At 35.8% G+C, this 15571-nt stretch overlaps 1 protein-coding gene across 1 annotated transcript in view; it reads right to left on the reverse strand.

The window, feature by feature from the left end:
* Positions 1–2503: 2503 nt before the first annotated feature.
* The window catches only part of LOC149794240 (Golgi pH regulator-like), a 51456-nt gene continuing 38388 nt past the window's right edge, over positions 2504–15571 (reverse strand). Inside the window, exons 12-15 of the mRNA XM_089968371.1 lie at positions 15475–15564; positions 8186–8251; positions 3285–3343; positions 2504–2884 (exon numbers count right to left, since the gene is read on the reverse strand). Coding sequence (XP_089824497.1) covers positions 2743–2884; positions 3285–3343; positions 8186–8251; positions 15475–15564 — 357 coding nt within the window. The 3' untranslated portion in view covers positions 2504–2742. The remainder of the gene's footprint in view (positions 2885–3284; positions 3344–8185; positions 8252–15474; positions 15565–15571) is intronic.

Consider the following 15571-nt stretch of genomic DNA (forward strand, 5'->3'; position numbering starts at 1 on the left):
AAAACAGTTGCCATATGTACGGTAACTTGTGACTGCAGATTTGAACTGTTAAAATGAAGTCCATGGCATCGTAAGTAACAACAAAATAGGCATCGTTTATTTGGTAATCAATTGCTGGTGCTTACGCATACACACACTGTCAAACATGGTTTCTTTGAAGTATGTCCGAAGTTCAGTCCTTTTCACAAGATCAATGCAAGGATAAGGAGTATGTTCATTAGTCACACCGGCTTTATTGTTTGCGTACTTAAATCAAAACGTTAGCTATTTTGCTATTTAGCCAGAGCTGACCAGAATATGCAAAAGGGGCTTGTCATGGGGGAATAATAAGGCGTATCACAGGGAGAAAAGGCACGTCCCATGGGCGGTCGCATATTGGGACAAGAGGGTTGGGGTCAATAGCCCCCCCGCCCCGTTTCTATTGTCAGACAGTTTCTTTTAATCGCTGCTTTTTAAACTACCCAAGGAATAATTTTATATCAGTTAAAATTATTACAGATTACCTTTTATACATACTACATTTTTTTAATTTTAATTTTTATAAGATTACTGAAAATTGTGTTTTGTCGAAACATGACAGGTTTAGAATCTTATTTTTTAGAAAAGCTTCCATTTGATTAAAATCAAATCTAAATTTCACCTAGGACAGTGATGATTTGATTTAGATTGTGCAGTGTTAAGGCATGTATGTCAACATCTTGAAAATACATTTACTCATTTCACCAGCGCGATCAAAGTTTCCTCAGGCAAACAATTTTTGTTTCGACAAGCTTGACGGGCACTTGAATACAGGATGGGCTGGGACTAAAACCAGAAGGGGCCCAGGGTGTCGGGCTATCAGATTTGTTTTTAGCACTGCTGTTTTAGATAAAAGATATGTGGACTGACTGTTGCATTTTGTGGTCACTTACTCGTCCTTCTGCCTATTTTCGTAACTCACACGTTTAACACTTTTTCCCAGGATTTAAAATGTCCAAAGGTATGTCTGGAACAGCGCCAACTTTTAGTCTAGGCCAAGCATTTGCATATTTTTGAGCTGCCATTTTTTCATGATCCCTCTCGTAACATTCTTTTGAGAAATGTAACGAGCACATAGTGCTGTATGGTGTTGCCTTGAAATCGACTCGTTTGTAATAATGTACCCATTTTTTCATTATGCCTTTATCTTTCGGAAAAAAATATGTCCACAGGCTTTTCTTAATGTTCTATTACACCCGTAAGCAACGCAAAACGGTATTGTCTTTTACTATGGCAACTCCCACTTGGGCTGCTGGAGTTGCTACTATGACGTCACATCCCGAAAGTAACCGAATAGGTGCGGAAATTTTGCATACGAGGTCACGGAAATTCAGCTCCTAGAAGATAGGCCAATATTTAAATATTGGCATTACGGTCGCAGATGATACTTCAGAATAAGGTTTTCTGCTGTAGTACTTTTATTATTATTCTATATATCCATTGATTTCTGGTCTCCTTTAAATTACTAATGCCAATGTGATTGGAAAATATATTCGAAGGAGAAATGTGTTCAAATCACTCAAATGCCTTGCCACTCAAATATTCCCTGACCTAGGATAAATGGGTGGATAATGATGCATACAATATAAATATATTGTCCATATTTGTGGCAGGGAATACACTATACAACAAACACTGAGGCTATTTGGAAGGAAGACTTCAGTTATTTAAAATATTTGGTAAAATAATGGATTATTTAGGTCCAATAAAACGATAATAATACACAGAATAAAATGCTGATCCACAAAGTACCTCATCAGTCCAGTTAAATAAATGTAGCATGCACAAACCACCATGGGTCTGAACTTTCACAGCAGTAATTTTATGTTACTAACACTTAATAATAGAATTAAATAATCAACAATAACAACAGCAGTTGTAAAAAAAGAGTCTGCTTCTATAAATATACCTCCACCTCTCCTACATCACACCCTGACACCATGATGGAGATGAGACTATAGTAAAAATGAGCCATAACTCCTCCCAAAATAGTACGAATACAAAGACTTGTCAATATGTATATCTTCTGATGATGATCAAAGTATGCATTATGTTTCACAACAATCAACTGAAAATAATGAGTGCCAGCAATCCCAAAATTCTGTCATACAATGCATCATGTTGCAAGTCCAAAAGGGCAATAACTCTTACAAAAATAACGGGGCAAAGATTTGTTAATAGGATGGCCATATTTAAATGATCTATGCAAAACTGGCAGACAATTTGGTCACAAGATTCTGTCTTACACTGAATTCTGCTATAGGATGAAAATGGTAACAACACAAACAAAAATTTTGAGAGCACAATGACTTGTAAATTTGCACATCTTATGGTGATTAACATAGTACGTGCAAAATTTTCACAGTGATCCACTGAAAACTGACTCTCAAACTGGTTGCATTCACAATATTCTGTCATACGCTACATCAGGCTCAAAATGGGAAATGTTGCAAAGAAAATCACACAAAAAAATAATTAAGACCAGTTGCGTTCACAAGGATTTGTTATACAACGCATTCAGCTACAAGTTGAAAAAGGAAATTTGTTGCCACATGGCGATTGGCCTATATATGCATCTTTTGGTGATGAAAATAATATTTATAAAGTTTCATGGCAATCAACCCTCCAGTAGTGCTTTTTTGACTGATTACAGATCTATATTATCTTTCCTGTGTGACAGTCTTCATAAAGTCTTCTTGAGATACAGTCAACATGTTCATGACATTAATCAATACTGCTGGCTGCTTGTTTGTGGGCAATGTAAAGGAAACCAATGCTGGACAAAGCACTGACTAGGAAAATAACGTCAAACCACCTGTGATAAAAGTTGAATTGTAATTCACCAAGAACCTCTGTTATAATAGACCTGAAATTGAAAGAAATGAAAAAGAATTAACTGAAACAGTGTCAAGTTTGCTAATGCTTAAATGTATGACTGAAGGGATTGTTTTATTTCTGTGACTCTTTAATATACTGATGAAAAAATTGGTGAAATAAATGGAAACAATATCCTCGTCTCCCCAATAGTTTGCAGGCACAAAAAATACAGCCAAATAATTTGCATGACCTTATGTAAAGAAAGCTTGTTTATTCTGTCATATGCTTAAGTCTACTTATTTTCATGGACTATTTCATTTATGAGTCTTGATGACCGAGATGAAAATTAATTAAAAATTAATGGAATGTCTTGATTTAAGAAATATGTCAATTTTTCTTACCCTAAAAATTCTAATAAAACATTGTAATAATAGCAAACAAATACCTACCTGTATTCTAAAGGCATATTCATTCTCATCAAAAGAACAGATGACACAAAATACATGCCCTGCAAAACAAATGCACATTCATAATTCTCTAGGAAAACAAAAATTATGCCATACAATTCACCAATAAGAAATGAAAAGATGTCTTTATAAAATTAATGCTAATAAAAAAAGAAACAAAATAATCAAGGCTAGCCATTGGTTAACTAAAGTCTGGTACCAAGCACTTTCTTTTATGAAGACTTGGCAAGACAGATATAAAAGGGAAATAATCCAAACAGTATGTATATTGCAGGGGTTCCAATCAATATTAGGATATTATTTGGGAACTATGTAACGATCAGCCCTAAACTAAATTAAATAGATTTTTCACAACAACATGGTCAACATATAGCAGTTAATTCGCTTGCTACATTAAAATTATGCAACAATTGTCACAGGAGTGTGTTTGTGCAGATAATTTTATTGAAATTCGGAATGACATATTCATGCAGACCTGCCAACCCTAGCAATATCTTCTCAGTAAGGCAGTCAATATTTTTCCACAGGTCAGACCAATTTTCAGTAAGGTGTAATAAAATAATCTAATGATAATGCCAAATTGGAAAATATGCATTTTAATAACAGAAGTGTTAACAGAGACTGATGCAGCGACAGCAAAGATTATGTTCAACTAAAAAGTTTGTAAAGTAAACTTGGATCTTAATGGCCTCCACTAACGTGTCATAAACTGCAGTTCCAAACCCTATGGAGCTTAATGGCTTCTTTTATCTCTCAACTTGACATAATCCTTGACTTTTGTTTTCAATTTCATGTTGCAATAGGAGTCATCTCTCCTGCCATGGTACATACTTAAACAAACACATGATGTCAATAAACGTAATTGCTGCCCTTCCTGCTTTTATCTGAAGAATTCCTTTCTATTTTTCTTCAAGGACTAATGAAACTATTTAAGATGCTTATTGTCCCTTTTGTTTTGTTTGCTAGATTCCATTTCTAGACAACTGTATAAGCAACAGCCTGATCATGAAAAAATATGTGCAATATAAAGCATGTGAGGTATTCCTGCAGTGTTAGTCTGGTTCCCTGACAAACTCCACTGATTCTAATAGAAACCCAGATCATAATCAAACATAGACAAACCATTATCTAGATTTTACTGCAACAATCATACTGCCATAATTTTTGCTATAATTCTGTAAGCCTGTATTTTAAGAGTCATTTCTGTAAGACTTATGGTCAAATAATAGGAGTTGGTAGGTATGTTTATGCCATGAAACTGGAAATAGCTGCAGAACAAAATTTTGTCGCCGAGATAGTTGAATAATTCCTGAATTACAGCAATTTGTATGCCAATATTGACAATATATTTTCAAATGGCAAGTAATTATTCTATATCAATATGTCAAATCAGAACTTAAAATGAAAACAAATTTGATTCCTTGCCTTTACAATGTATGCTTTTGTCCATCCCTTTGAATTTTCATAAAAAGAATGGTTGGTTCAATTGAGTACATGTAGTTTTAACACTCTGTATAATCATTTTACGTGTGTAATGATAGATTTGTTACACCATAGCTCTTACAGGAAATATTAATTAAAACACATGAAACAATTGGACGGTAGATATTATTTGTTTATTTATCAATCTTTAATCCAGTGAACAGAGATTGATTCATATCCCATTGGAGAGGTAGAGCACATGCATTAATTTTGAGTGGCTATCAATTTTGCATTGTCTGAATGAACCGACCCTTGAACTTTTCATGTCTAACCACATCTTTGCTAGGCAAGGGTCAGTGATCCATTTTGTTCCATTCTTTAAACCCTTGGCTTATGTAGTTATCCAGAACAGTGTTTCAAACTAGTGCCCTCCTGCTGATTAAAGAACCACTGCCTGTTGCAAGAGGAATCAATTGACTGCTAAAGTGCTCATTTTGTGCCATGCTAAGAATTAACCATGGAAACTTCAATTAAAACAACATGCCCTGACTCAGAAGAAAACTTGTGCATGAACACTTACATGCAACATGTGTCACTGACTACAGAGGCTGTGTGTATTATTATTTTTTAAAGGAAAGTGTAACAAGCAATCTGATTGGATCAGTTTCTTTCAGATGCATCCAACAGGAGTTGTAGATACAGTTGTAGATACAGTTTCAGCAAGTTATCAATGTAAAGCCTTCATGTGGAACAAAAGTGGATCACTAAACCATGCAAATTTAAGATGTACCAACATAAACTGTTCCTAAAAAGTCAAGTAAACAAGAGTCTCTTGAAGGGACTGATGCTCTAATGGCTGAAAAGAATTTCCAGGAATTTAAGATAAGTCCATTTCTTGCTTTAAACTGAATAGTGCTGGAATCATCTTTATTATTCTTCAGCGATAGAAAGATTTCAAATTAGCTTCTGCAGTGGACATATTGGATATCAACTTTGCACCACTTTTATTTAGGACTAACAAGGCATCATAAGAAGTCTTAATGTGAAAACCAGACATTTTCCTTACTTTATTCCAGACTGGTACTCAAATATTTCCAGACCCATCTGGCCCATCTATTTGATGTTTATGTCTCTATATGAGCACATGGTATCGCATAATCTAAAATAGTATCCATCAATCATGAGTGGGTGATAGCTAGGTCATGATCTCACCAACCACACCAAACCTGTATACAGCAGTCGATGCCTCATCCAACCCCATGATACAACAATATAAGTAAAACACAGCATCCCAAAATTCCATACACTTTCCAGACAACTGAAGTAAAACATAGCATCCTGAAATTACATACTTTTCCCAGACCTTTCAAACAAAATCTTTTTTCCCCATAATTTTACCAGGTTTATCATGACCATACTGGATACCAGACTGGCACCATTTTCGGGTAGGATCGATTAGACAGGGGAAGTCTTCTGATGAAAACCCCATATCAATATGACTTTCCATTCAGGAGGAGTAGCGATAAAAAGATACTGATACAATATATTGGATAACTTATCAGCACAGTGATCATTAAGGCTAATTAGACATTATTGGAAGTCTTTTAAATAAATCTTGTTTTGATATGACCACCCTTTCAGGAGAATAACAAGATTTTCAAATAGGCTGATACTAGATGTCCACTTGACACCAATTTCACTTAGGACCAAATAGACCATGGAATGAATGTGTGTGTAGAGTTTGATGGCAATCATCCAAGTAGTTTAAGAGGAGTAGCAATAAAAAACTTGTGCTAATGGATGGATGGACAATGGATGAAAGATGATAGATAACAGAGCATCCCATAAAGTTCTTCTGGTCTATGACCAGGAGAGCAGTTTGCACTAGTGATTATTTCATGTTACAATTAAATATTAAATATTAAATATCAATCCAGAGCATTTATTGTGATATTTCTAAACAGAATGAGATCAGGGAAAAATGATCAGAATTAATCAATCAATATAAATTGGTTCCTAAACTTTTAAATCATAATAAAATAATGACCACTAATGAAGAATCATTACAAAGGTAACATTAAACTTTTGACAAAATGGTTATTATTAGAAGTACATTTCATGACTTAATTTCCATACTGATTGAATGAGACAACGTTTCAATACCCAACTCTGACAATTTGTGAATGCAAGTTTTTGGTGCAAAGCAAAAATCATTTGAAAGAATGGAAATTCTGACTTTACGCCAATATACAGTCAGTCCAGGTAAAATCTAAGGACACAATCATATAAAAAAATCAACAAGAGCACTGTGAATGGTACATCACAGGACTGACCCATGTCAGATTATTGACCAATGGGTTTCGATGACCTTAGCCTCTAGTCTTGAATCTAAAATAAACTTTCTGTGCAGAAGCCTGAATTAGACTTACCATATGTTGACAGTTAATCTGTAGACATCCAAAATAAAAAAGTTTATTACCCTAAAAAGAGACCATCTACAGAGTTTAATTAAGGAGCACACTCTAAAACAAAGTTATTTAACAAAACCAATTTTCTTTGAGTGAGAATGACCCTGACTTGACCTTTTGGCCCAAAAATCAATATGCTCCTTTGATACCTTAAGTGCATGACCTCCATTAACTTTGTTCATAATACTAAATAAAGTTTATAAGCTAAAGAAAACTTTTTTCTTCTTTTGGACCCAGTAACCCTGATCTTTGACCTTTGACCTCAAAATCCAAAGCATTTTTTCTTAAACAAACGGTGTAAACCATCCACAAACATCCGTAGAGGTACATGGTTGACAACTTAAATTTTTGTGCAGAAACCATTTTTCTGAGTCACAGTAACCTTGATCTTCAACCTTTTGACCCCAAAACTGATAAGCTTCATTCTAACTTAAAATGGAAGTCATCCACAAAATACTGTTGCATCTGTAATGCTGTTGTTGTTGTTGTTGTAGGGTTTAACGCCATTTTTCAGCACATGATAGGCTATACATGGCAGCCAGTGGAGGAAGAACCAGAGAAAACCCCGGAAAGAACCACCGACCCACGAGAAGCTACTAGCAAGCTTTCTCATATACCTACATTAGCCGAATCCGAGACTCAAACCCACGCAGACAGAGGTGAGATGGCAGTGATCCGTAACGGAGAGCGCTTTAGACCACTCAATCACTTGGGGTCCCATCTGTAATGCAGAACTAATGCAAATGTGCAGAATCCATTTGTGTTGCTTCAGACACTTTACTCACAATGATCTTGACCTTTCACCTTTTGGCTCTAAACTTGGCAGGCTAATATCTTACCTTAAATTCAAGCTATTTATAAAGTCTGGTAATGGTAGTCAGTTATTGTGTGAAAATGAAATAAGGAACTGATGGACGTCATAACACATTCTGCTTTATAGTTGGCAAAGAAAAACTTAAATGAAACTTTTAAACAAGAAATCATATTTCATACCATTATCTGGGCCAGACAGAGTACAATAATGTTGGAAGACTTGCTACTGGCAATGGCATAGAAGAACTGTAAAGAAAATGACATCAGGATTTAATTAACTTATATCAATCAGAACACAATAAAATAAACCATTAGTATCATTTAACTTTGATTTCATTGGAGAACTTGTTTTGTTTCGAAACTGAAAGTCACTAATGCCATAATACAAATTAAACATAATAATGTCAAGGCCTTGTTACATGCTAAAGTGACATATTTAATCCCTTTATATACAATCAGAATTTCCTGTATTATACTGCATCAAAAATATGTTTTGGGCTTCATGATCAGATGGACCAACATTTCAACAATTTATTAATGTTTTATTTCAATGATCAAACAAAGTTCTTTGCTGAGAAACAAACTTTTCTTGACGTGTTATTGATAAGGTTATACTTTATCCCTTTGCTGAGGAATAACTCTTACCCATTACCTCCCCTATTTATGTAAATTATGTTCCTCTAAGAATACTTACCCAATCACATTATGTTAGGAAAATCAGCCTGCTTCCTCGTGAATCAAGATGTACTACAAGATGAAAGATGTTTTTTTCTTTCTAATATAGACAAGGAGTAATAACTCTTACCCATTACCTCCCCTTGTCACTGCCAGATATCCATATATGCCAACCCCTGGCGAGGAAAAAGTGTTATCCAAGTGGACAAAAAGAGTAATCCAAGCAGAAAAAGAGTAATCCACATATAATACGATAAAAATTCAATAAGCATATGTACAAAATGAGTTATTTATCAATCTGGACTTTTAACATAAATTACAGCTTCAAGTTTTCATATATTATGATTTGAACTTTAAAAAGCAACAGACTCTCATATTGCATTTCAAAACACTTTGAACCAGCTGAGACTATGAATGTTTTGCACACCAGTAGAGCACTAATTGCTGGGTTACAGAGCCTGGATCCGAATTCAGTTTTATTTTTGTTAACAGTACTGAACAATATCTCACAGTCAGCATTAGAATGGTAAAGAACCAATATTCCTTTCATAACCTGACAAAGATGAGGAAATTTATATCTTACTGTTATTGGGTCTTTAAGCTGAGAAATAAGATGAAAAAAATCAACTCTGTCCACATGAAGTACATTATCAGGTAGAGTGCCAACTTGATACTTCAAGAGTTCTCCTTATAATTTATCAGCAGCCTTTCCTGCAGCATGGTACATCACATGACAGAGACAACCTGATACGTACAATGATGGAGACATTTTTCAAAATACAGAATGCAATTTACTGTTATTTCTGGTAATGAAAGAAAAGCACTCTGACTTTGCCCTTTTTGTTGTCAAAGTCTCTTACAAAGACTGGGTACAACTTTTTGTCATCATAATTACTACTCCTACTACTAATAATTACTCCTGTTGCAATACTAAACAGCCCAATTTTCAAGTATATTTTGCTAAATACCAAACAATATTATATGAATTTGTTCTTGCACATTTTCTGCAATTCTGCAATTTTGGAATCAGGAAACATCCATTTGAATAAAGGACTAATGTAGTCTTTTACTACTAGGGACAGTCCATGTTCTATTAAGAACTCAATAAATAATGCGCCTGCATTTATAAAATTTGTGTCTACAATTTTGTTGTGCTGTAAAAAAGAAGTTACTTAGTATTGGAGTTAGTAAAACAAGCTAATTCAAGGTTTCTTTGTTTTACCACCATGACCAATATTAAAATCCTTTCCACACAGCCTTCAAGGGGTGTGAAGCTGCCCTAGAAATGGAACACTGTAATTCATGTATTAATCTATGAATCAGTTTTTCATCTTTTCCTAATCCATCTGTGAAATTATTTGAAACACTTTTCTCTAAAACATGCATTGACAAGAATAAATCTGACTTGACTTTTCATGCCAAATACATAAATACTAATTCTGAAGCAGATATAAATTAGAACAAAGAATCTCTGAGCAAAGATTAAAAGTTAGAAAACCAGTCTGTTCTCTCGTAACTAAGCCATTCAGCTGCTATAAATAGAAACCAAGGTCAAAAGTTTGAAAGTAGAAACCAGCATCTTTCTTGGAAATAGGGCAGCTGCTATAAATAGAACATAATACTGTTAGGAAAGTGACTGAAAGTCTATGGACAAGCGTACTCTTATGTCATAGTTACACAGAATCCGTCTTTTATAGAATATGGTCTGTGGGATTAATGGAATTTTAATAAAAATGAGAAAAAATTTATTAATGTTTTTTTGGAGGAGGGTATATCATAAGGCATAATTTAGGGAAAACAAAGTGTAATGATTATGCCAAAAGCATAATGGTTGGCATGTTTGGATGTCACTAGATTTAGCTGAGTGATATACTAATGATTATGCTTGCATGGCGTGGGAGGGTTTTTAAGGGATGTAAGTACTCATAGTGAAACATAAATTGTTGTTGTTGTTGTAGGGTTTAACGCCATTTTTCAGCACAAGATAGGCTATACATGGCGGCCAATATTACTGGTGGAGGAAGAACCCTGGAAAACCCAAGGAAGAACCACCGACCCATGAGAAGCTACTGGCAGGCTTTCCCACGTACCCACACTAGTTGAGCCTTGGACTCGAACCCACGCAGACAGAGGTGAGATGGCAGTTATCCTGAATGGTGAGCACTTTAGACCACTCGGCGAAACATAAATTACTTCAAAATTTGCTTTCTCCTTCAAGTACATTTTCCATTCATATTATGTTGAATAATTAAGAGGCAGAGAGAATGCTGAGCATCTGACCTATACCTCAGGTATCCTTCTGGGGAATAATGATTGGATTCTTCATGCAAATGAAAACCCATTTCCTAATTACATAAACATAGCCTCCTGAGGGTCACTTGATCTCTGACCCCTACATCTGGTTAAGAAGATAATTACTGAAACCTTCTTACCTACAAAATTTCACTGGTGAATCCAGTGAAGCTGATAGGTTGTGTTGATTGTTTAATTGGTCTAGTGGTTGTCAGGGCTGCTGCAACTGGACTGACCAGATTCAAGGTTTGCAACCATAAAGCTAAATCTCTGAGATAAAAACTCGAGAAGGTTGAGTCAGCAAATTTGCCTCCATAATATCTTGGATCAAAACGTTACGTTTGAACATGAGGCTTGCAGAGACTGCTGTAACTACATTAGCAGTACTCCTCAAGAGGCAACTTTGATCTTGTGAGATCTGAGTACGCTAAATGTATAACCCATTTCAGCCATGAAGCAAGGGCTTGAGGGTTAATATCCTGTTTCCCAGTTTTTACCAGATGAAAGAGGCATTTGCCTGCGCCATGACTTGTGCATTTCAAGTAGTTCTTGAATCCATGAACAGGATCTGGCATGGCCACTGCTCTTGACTTGTTTGTGGAAGACAGCAAACAAATGAGGACTAATTCATTAATGACAGATGGTAATGTATTTTTTTGCAACAAAGCCTGGTTGTGTCAAGAGGACCACCAAAACATACAATATGAACTGAAGATAGTTCAGGTTGACAAAAAGGGCATGTAACTTGCTTATCCTGCATGTGAAAGCCAAAGCTATCAGGAAACATGTCTTTTATGATAGTAACTGTAGTGAAGTTTGGGCTAGAGGCTCAAAGTTATTAGAATTGAGCCAAGTTAGATCCGAGGACAGATTCCATCTTGGAAACAGAGTGAGGGATCTTCGGTGATTGAGATCAAAATTTGCTATTCCTTTTGTGGTTCTCTGACGAGTCATGTGATACATCTACCATGATGCCGAAATGTGTCCAATATCATGGAGGGTAGCTTTTGGTAGTAATTGTGGTCAACTGTTTTTTGTCTTCTTTTTTCGAGGAGCCAAAGAAAAAAGCTACCCAGCTGAGCAACTGAAGCACTCATAGCAACAATGTTATTGATATGGCTCAGGTCCCTAAAAACATGCCACTTTCCCTCATAAACCTTTGGGGTGGAGGGCCAAGCATGCTGAAGACAGTCCCGACTGGGATAGAACACCTGTGATCATGGTTGCTTGAGAAGATTTGTGTTGGCTGGAATCTTCCTGGGTAGATCTATTGTTAGATTAAGTGGATTACTGATCAAGACTTGTCCCATCTGAGAGGGGCTATAAGAATCACATTACATTTCTGACCCAACAACTTCTTGATCATTTTTGGTATCATGACTGTGGGAGGGTAGGCAAATGCCCACAACTCCTCCCAACTGATGGAAAGTGCATCCACTGGGACTACAGAAATAAAAGTAACTGGATGACCCCAAAGTACACAGGTCCAAGTAAAGACTAATTGATGTAGAGACCATTCCATGTGAAGTACTTGACAGAGGTGGTAGGTCACCACCACAGAGTCGTCAGACATAATAATGACTGCTTTGCTTGAGAGTAGATCCTTCCAGAAGTGAAAGGTCTTGCTGACAGCCTTCATTTCTAAAAGACTGATGTGTAAAGTCTGCTCTCCTGGCTCCCACATGCCACTTATGGTAGTCAAGCCCCACAAAAAGGTGGGCACCTCAACTGTACATACTGGCTTTAGTACGTACCATTTTTCCCACTTGGCACATCTTCAGCAGGATATCCATTGTCAGCCAACACGTGATGTGGCATTGATGCAGGAATGATCATATCTCAGGCATAATCATTACTGTTTGACTGAGGGAACCTGAAAAGGTGCAACACTATGCTAGCAAAGTCATTTGTAATGGGCGCATACAAAGATGGTAGAGCATGATCATATCTGATGCCTTGTAAAACTCACATAATTTCACATAGTCATTATATAGGCCTCCATGTTTCATGACAAAATAAGCATTCTAAGCATGACATGTAGTTTTTCAAAGGCTGTCGTATTCAGAAGAGCCAGGGTATCAGCTATCTCTTTTATGCTATTCCTTTTGTGGTTCTCTGGTGAGTCATGGGTTTACACTGTACCAATTTTAAAGGTTTTGCAGCCAACTTCAAATGTTTCCAATTGTACCATATGCATGAACAAAATGAACATGTCATCTCATTCTTCTCCTTGTTGTGGTTTAGCCACGGAAATTCCTGCTTCCAGGTATCTTTGAATTTTTGTTCTTTTTTCTGTTTTATCAAACACATGTACTTTGAGTTTCTCATTTTTTGGTTTTTATTTTTTGACATTATCAGGAAATCTCTGGATTTTTTAAAGAAATCAAACTGTATAACAAAGAGTCAACAACTAAACGCTTGATGCTCTTATATAATTAACAAAGTGAGTGCCCAAATGACAATTTATGGTAAGCACCAAAATGACAATGATAATTAGGTTTAAATGGAGTAGGCATGACCTTTGTTTTAACTTCGTTTCACTGTCAATTTTTTCCATGTTTATAATTAAAAGAAAGATTTATACAGTCCTATAGCATGAGATAGATATATTTTTAATATCCACAATTTAAAACAGCATGCCCAATGGACCACCTGGTTTTAGGAAAAGTAGTGGTCCTTCTGAAAATCAGGTGGCCCCAGGCCAGTGTTACGTTCATCTGATTTAATTTATATTTATTTTAATTTTATTGTTTGTCAGCTTTGAAATGTTTTATTCAATTACATGTTATTTTAATATAATCTTGTTTATGTGATTGGGAAATTTCTTCCAGAAAATAGTTTGGCCTTGACAGTGTATTTGGTAAACACTTAAAGCTGACCTTGTTCCCGAGCTTAATTCAAAATTAGTAACAGCCATGTGAACAAGATATTTTTTCAATTTATTTTTATAGTGGAAATAATAAGGTTGAGATCAAGGCTGTACTGATAATGTGACCATAGACTTGTAAATAGTATTTAGTGAAGGAAACAACTTTTTTCTCTCCAAGTAAAATGATTGGTTTTTATCAAGGTCATACTGGGGCTATGTGATTTTTTAAACATGATTACGTGATCCTCTATTTTGCAATTAGGCATTTCCAAAATTGTGCATTACTTAGTTTTAATAGTGAACTTACAAATGCCATGCATCCTGGCTTACAGGCTCAAAGACCATGCTCAAACATGTGGGGGAACTTATGTCCAATGAGCAGCCTAAAACTGAGGGGACCCTCCCCCAATGAATCGGAAAAAGGTGCAGAAGTAAACGAGGGAAATAGAGGTAATATTTGGCCTGATATCAGCAATTACATCATCATTTCCTGGACCTGGCAATACATCTGTTCAAAGACAGATGGTTTTACCCTTTCCACATAATCCTCCCATGTGTGGCTAGTGTGGCTGATGGATGCAAAAGACAAACTTTGTGTGTGTGTGTGTTGGGGGGGGGGGGACTCCAGCATCGCCCAAAAGGTTTGCAATGGAGGTAGACTTTGGATGTTGTACTGAGGATGTCAACACTATCTTTCCTTGACTTATTCCGTCTTTCCTTCCCTTTCGCTGTCTTCTGGACTACTATAGTCCAGACACTGGAGAATGTATTTGAAAAAGAAACCAAGTTTTCTTGACTTACTACATAAAAGGTCTTACTTTATCCATTTGCTTAGAAAACAAATTTTCTTAACTTACTATTGATGAGTAAGAATCACTGCAAACCATAAGGCAAATATTTGCTATAGGTGCTACTGGTGGGTGAAAAGAACCCTCCCAAACATAACAATTGTTGATATGCATCAGAGATGCAAAACATCACTTTTGGTTCTGGCTGGGTTTTGCCTGTTTAAGGTATTTTGCCATGTGGTTTTATTTTGTTTGGGGGCAGGGAAAGCAATCACAGTAAAGTGTCTGGCCTGGCAGGGGAATCAAATCTAGTACTTCTGTGAAGGAATCTAACATGAAAATCACTGAGCTACCATGCCTGTAATGAATGGTGTGCATAAGGGATCACAATATTTTGGGTTTGTCATTTGACATAGCTTTAGTTAGTTTTTATTGAGCAATGAGCATAATACAATTACAACATGGCAGCCTACCAGGCCAAGTCTGGGAATCAAACCTGGTACTCCTATGTTCAAGTCCGGCACGTTAACCACTATTCCAGCATGTCTCTTTCAAGATTTAAGACTGGCAATTACTTGTCTATGTACATTTTCTCCTGGTTCTGTATAGTAAATACTTTACATACATTGCACTGAATGAAAAGTATCTTAATGATTATGATGTCTAACAGTGTTACTCAGAGCAAAGAATTTGGACTTAAAACATGAATAAAATCTGGTATTTAAAGTTCAATTTTTTAATTTAAAAAAATTCTTTATGGTCTGCATGTAAAAATAGAGCTGGTTTGAAATATAGTTATTTTCTTTAATACCTTCCTAGGAGATCTAAAAGAAAGAGTTACTTACCCTTGTTAATGTTATCAGAAGACCCCGTATTGATGTTACAATTATAATGCCAATAAGTAGAAAGGAAATTTGTTGAGACCAGAATTTAACCTGAAAA

This window comes from Sinohyriopsis cumingii, chromosome 8, assembly GCF_028554795.1.
Source record: "Sinohyriopsis cumingii isolate HCF-2022 chromosome 8, ASM2855479v2, whole genome shotgun sequence".
Taxonomy (NCBI): domain Eukaryota; kingdom Metazoa; phylum Mollusca; class Bivalvia; order Unionida; family Unionidae; genus Sinohyriopsis; species Sinohyriopsis cumingii.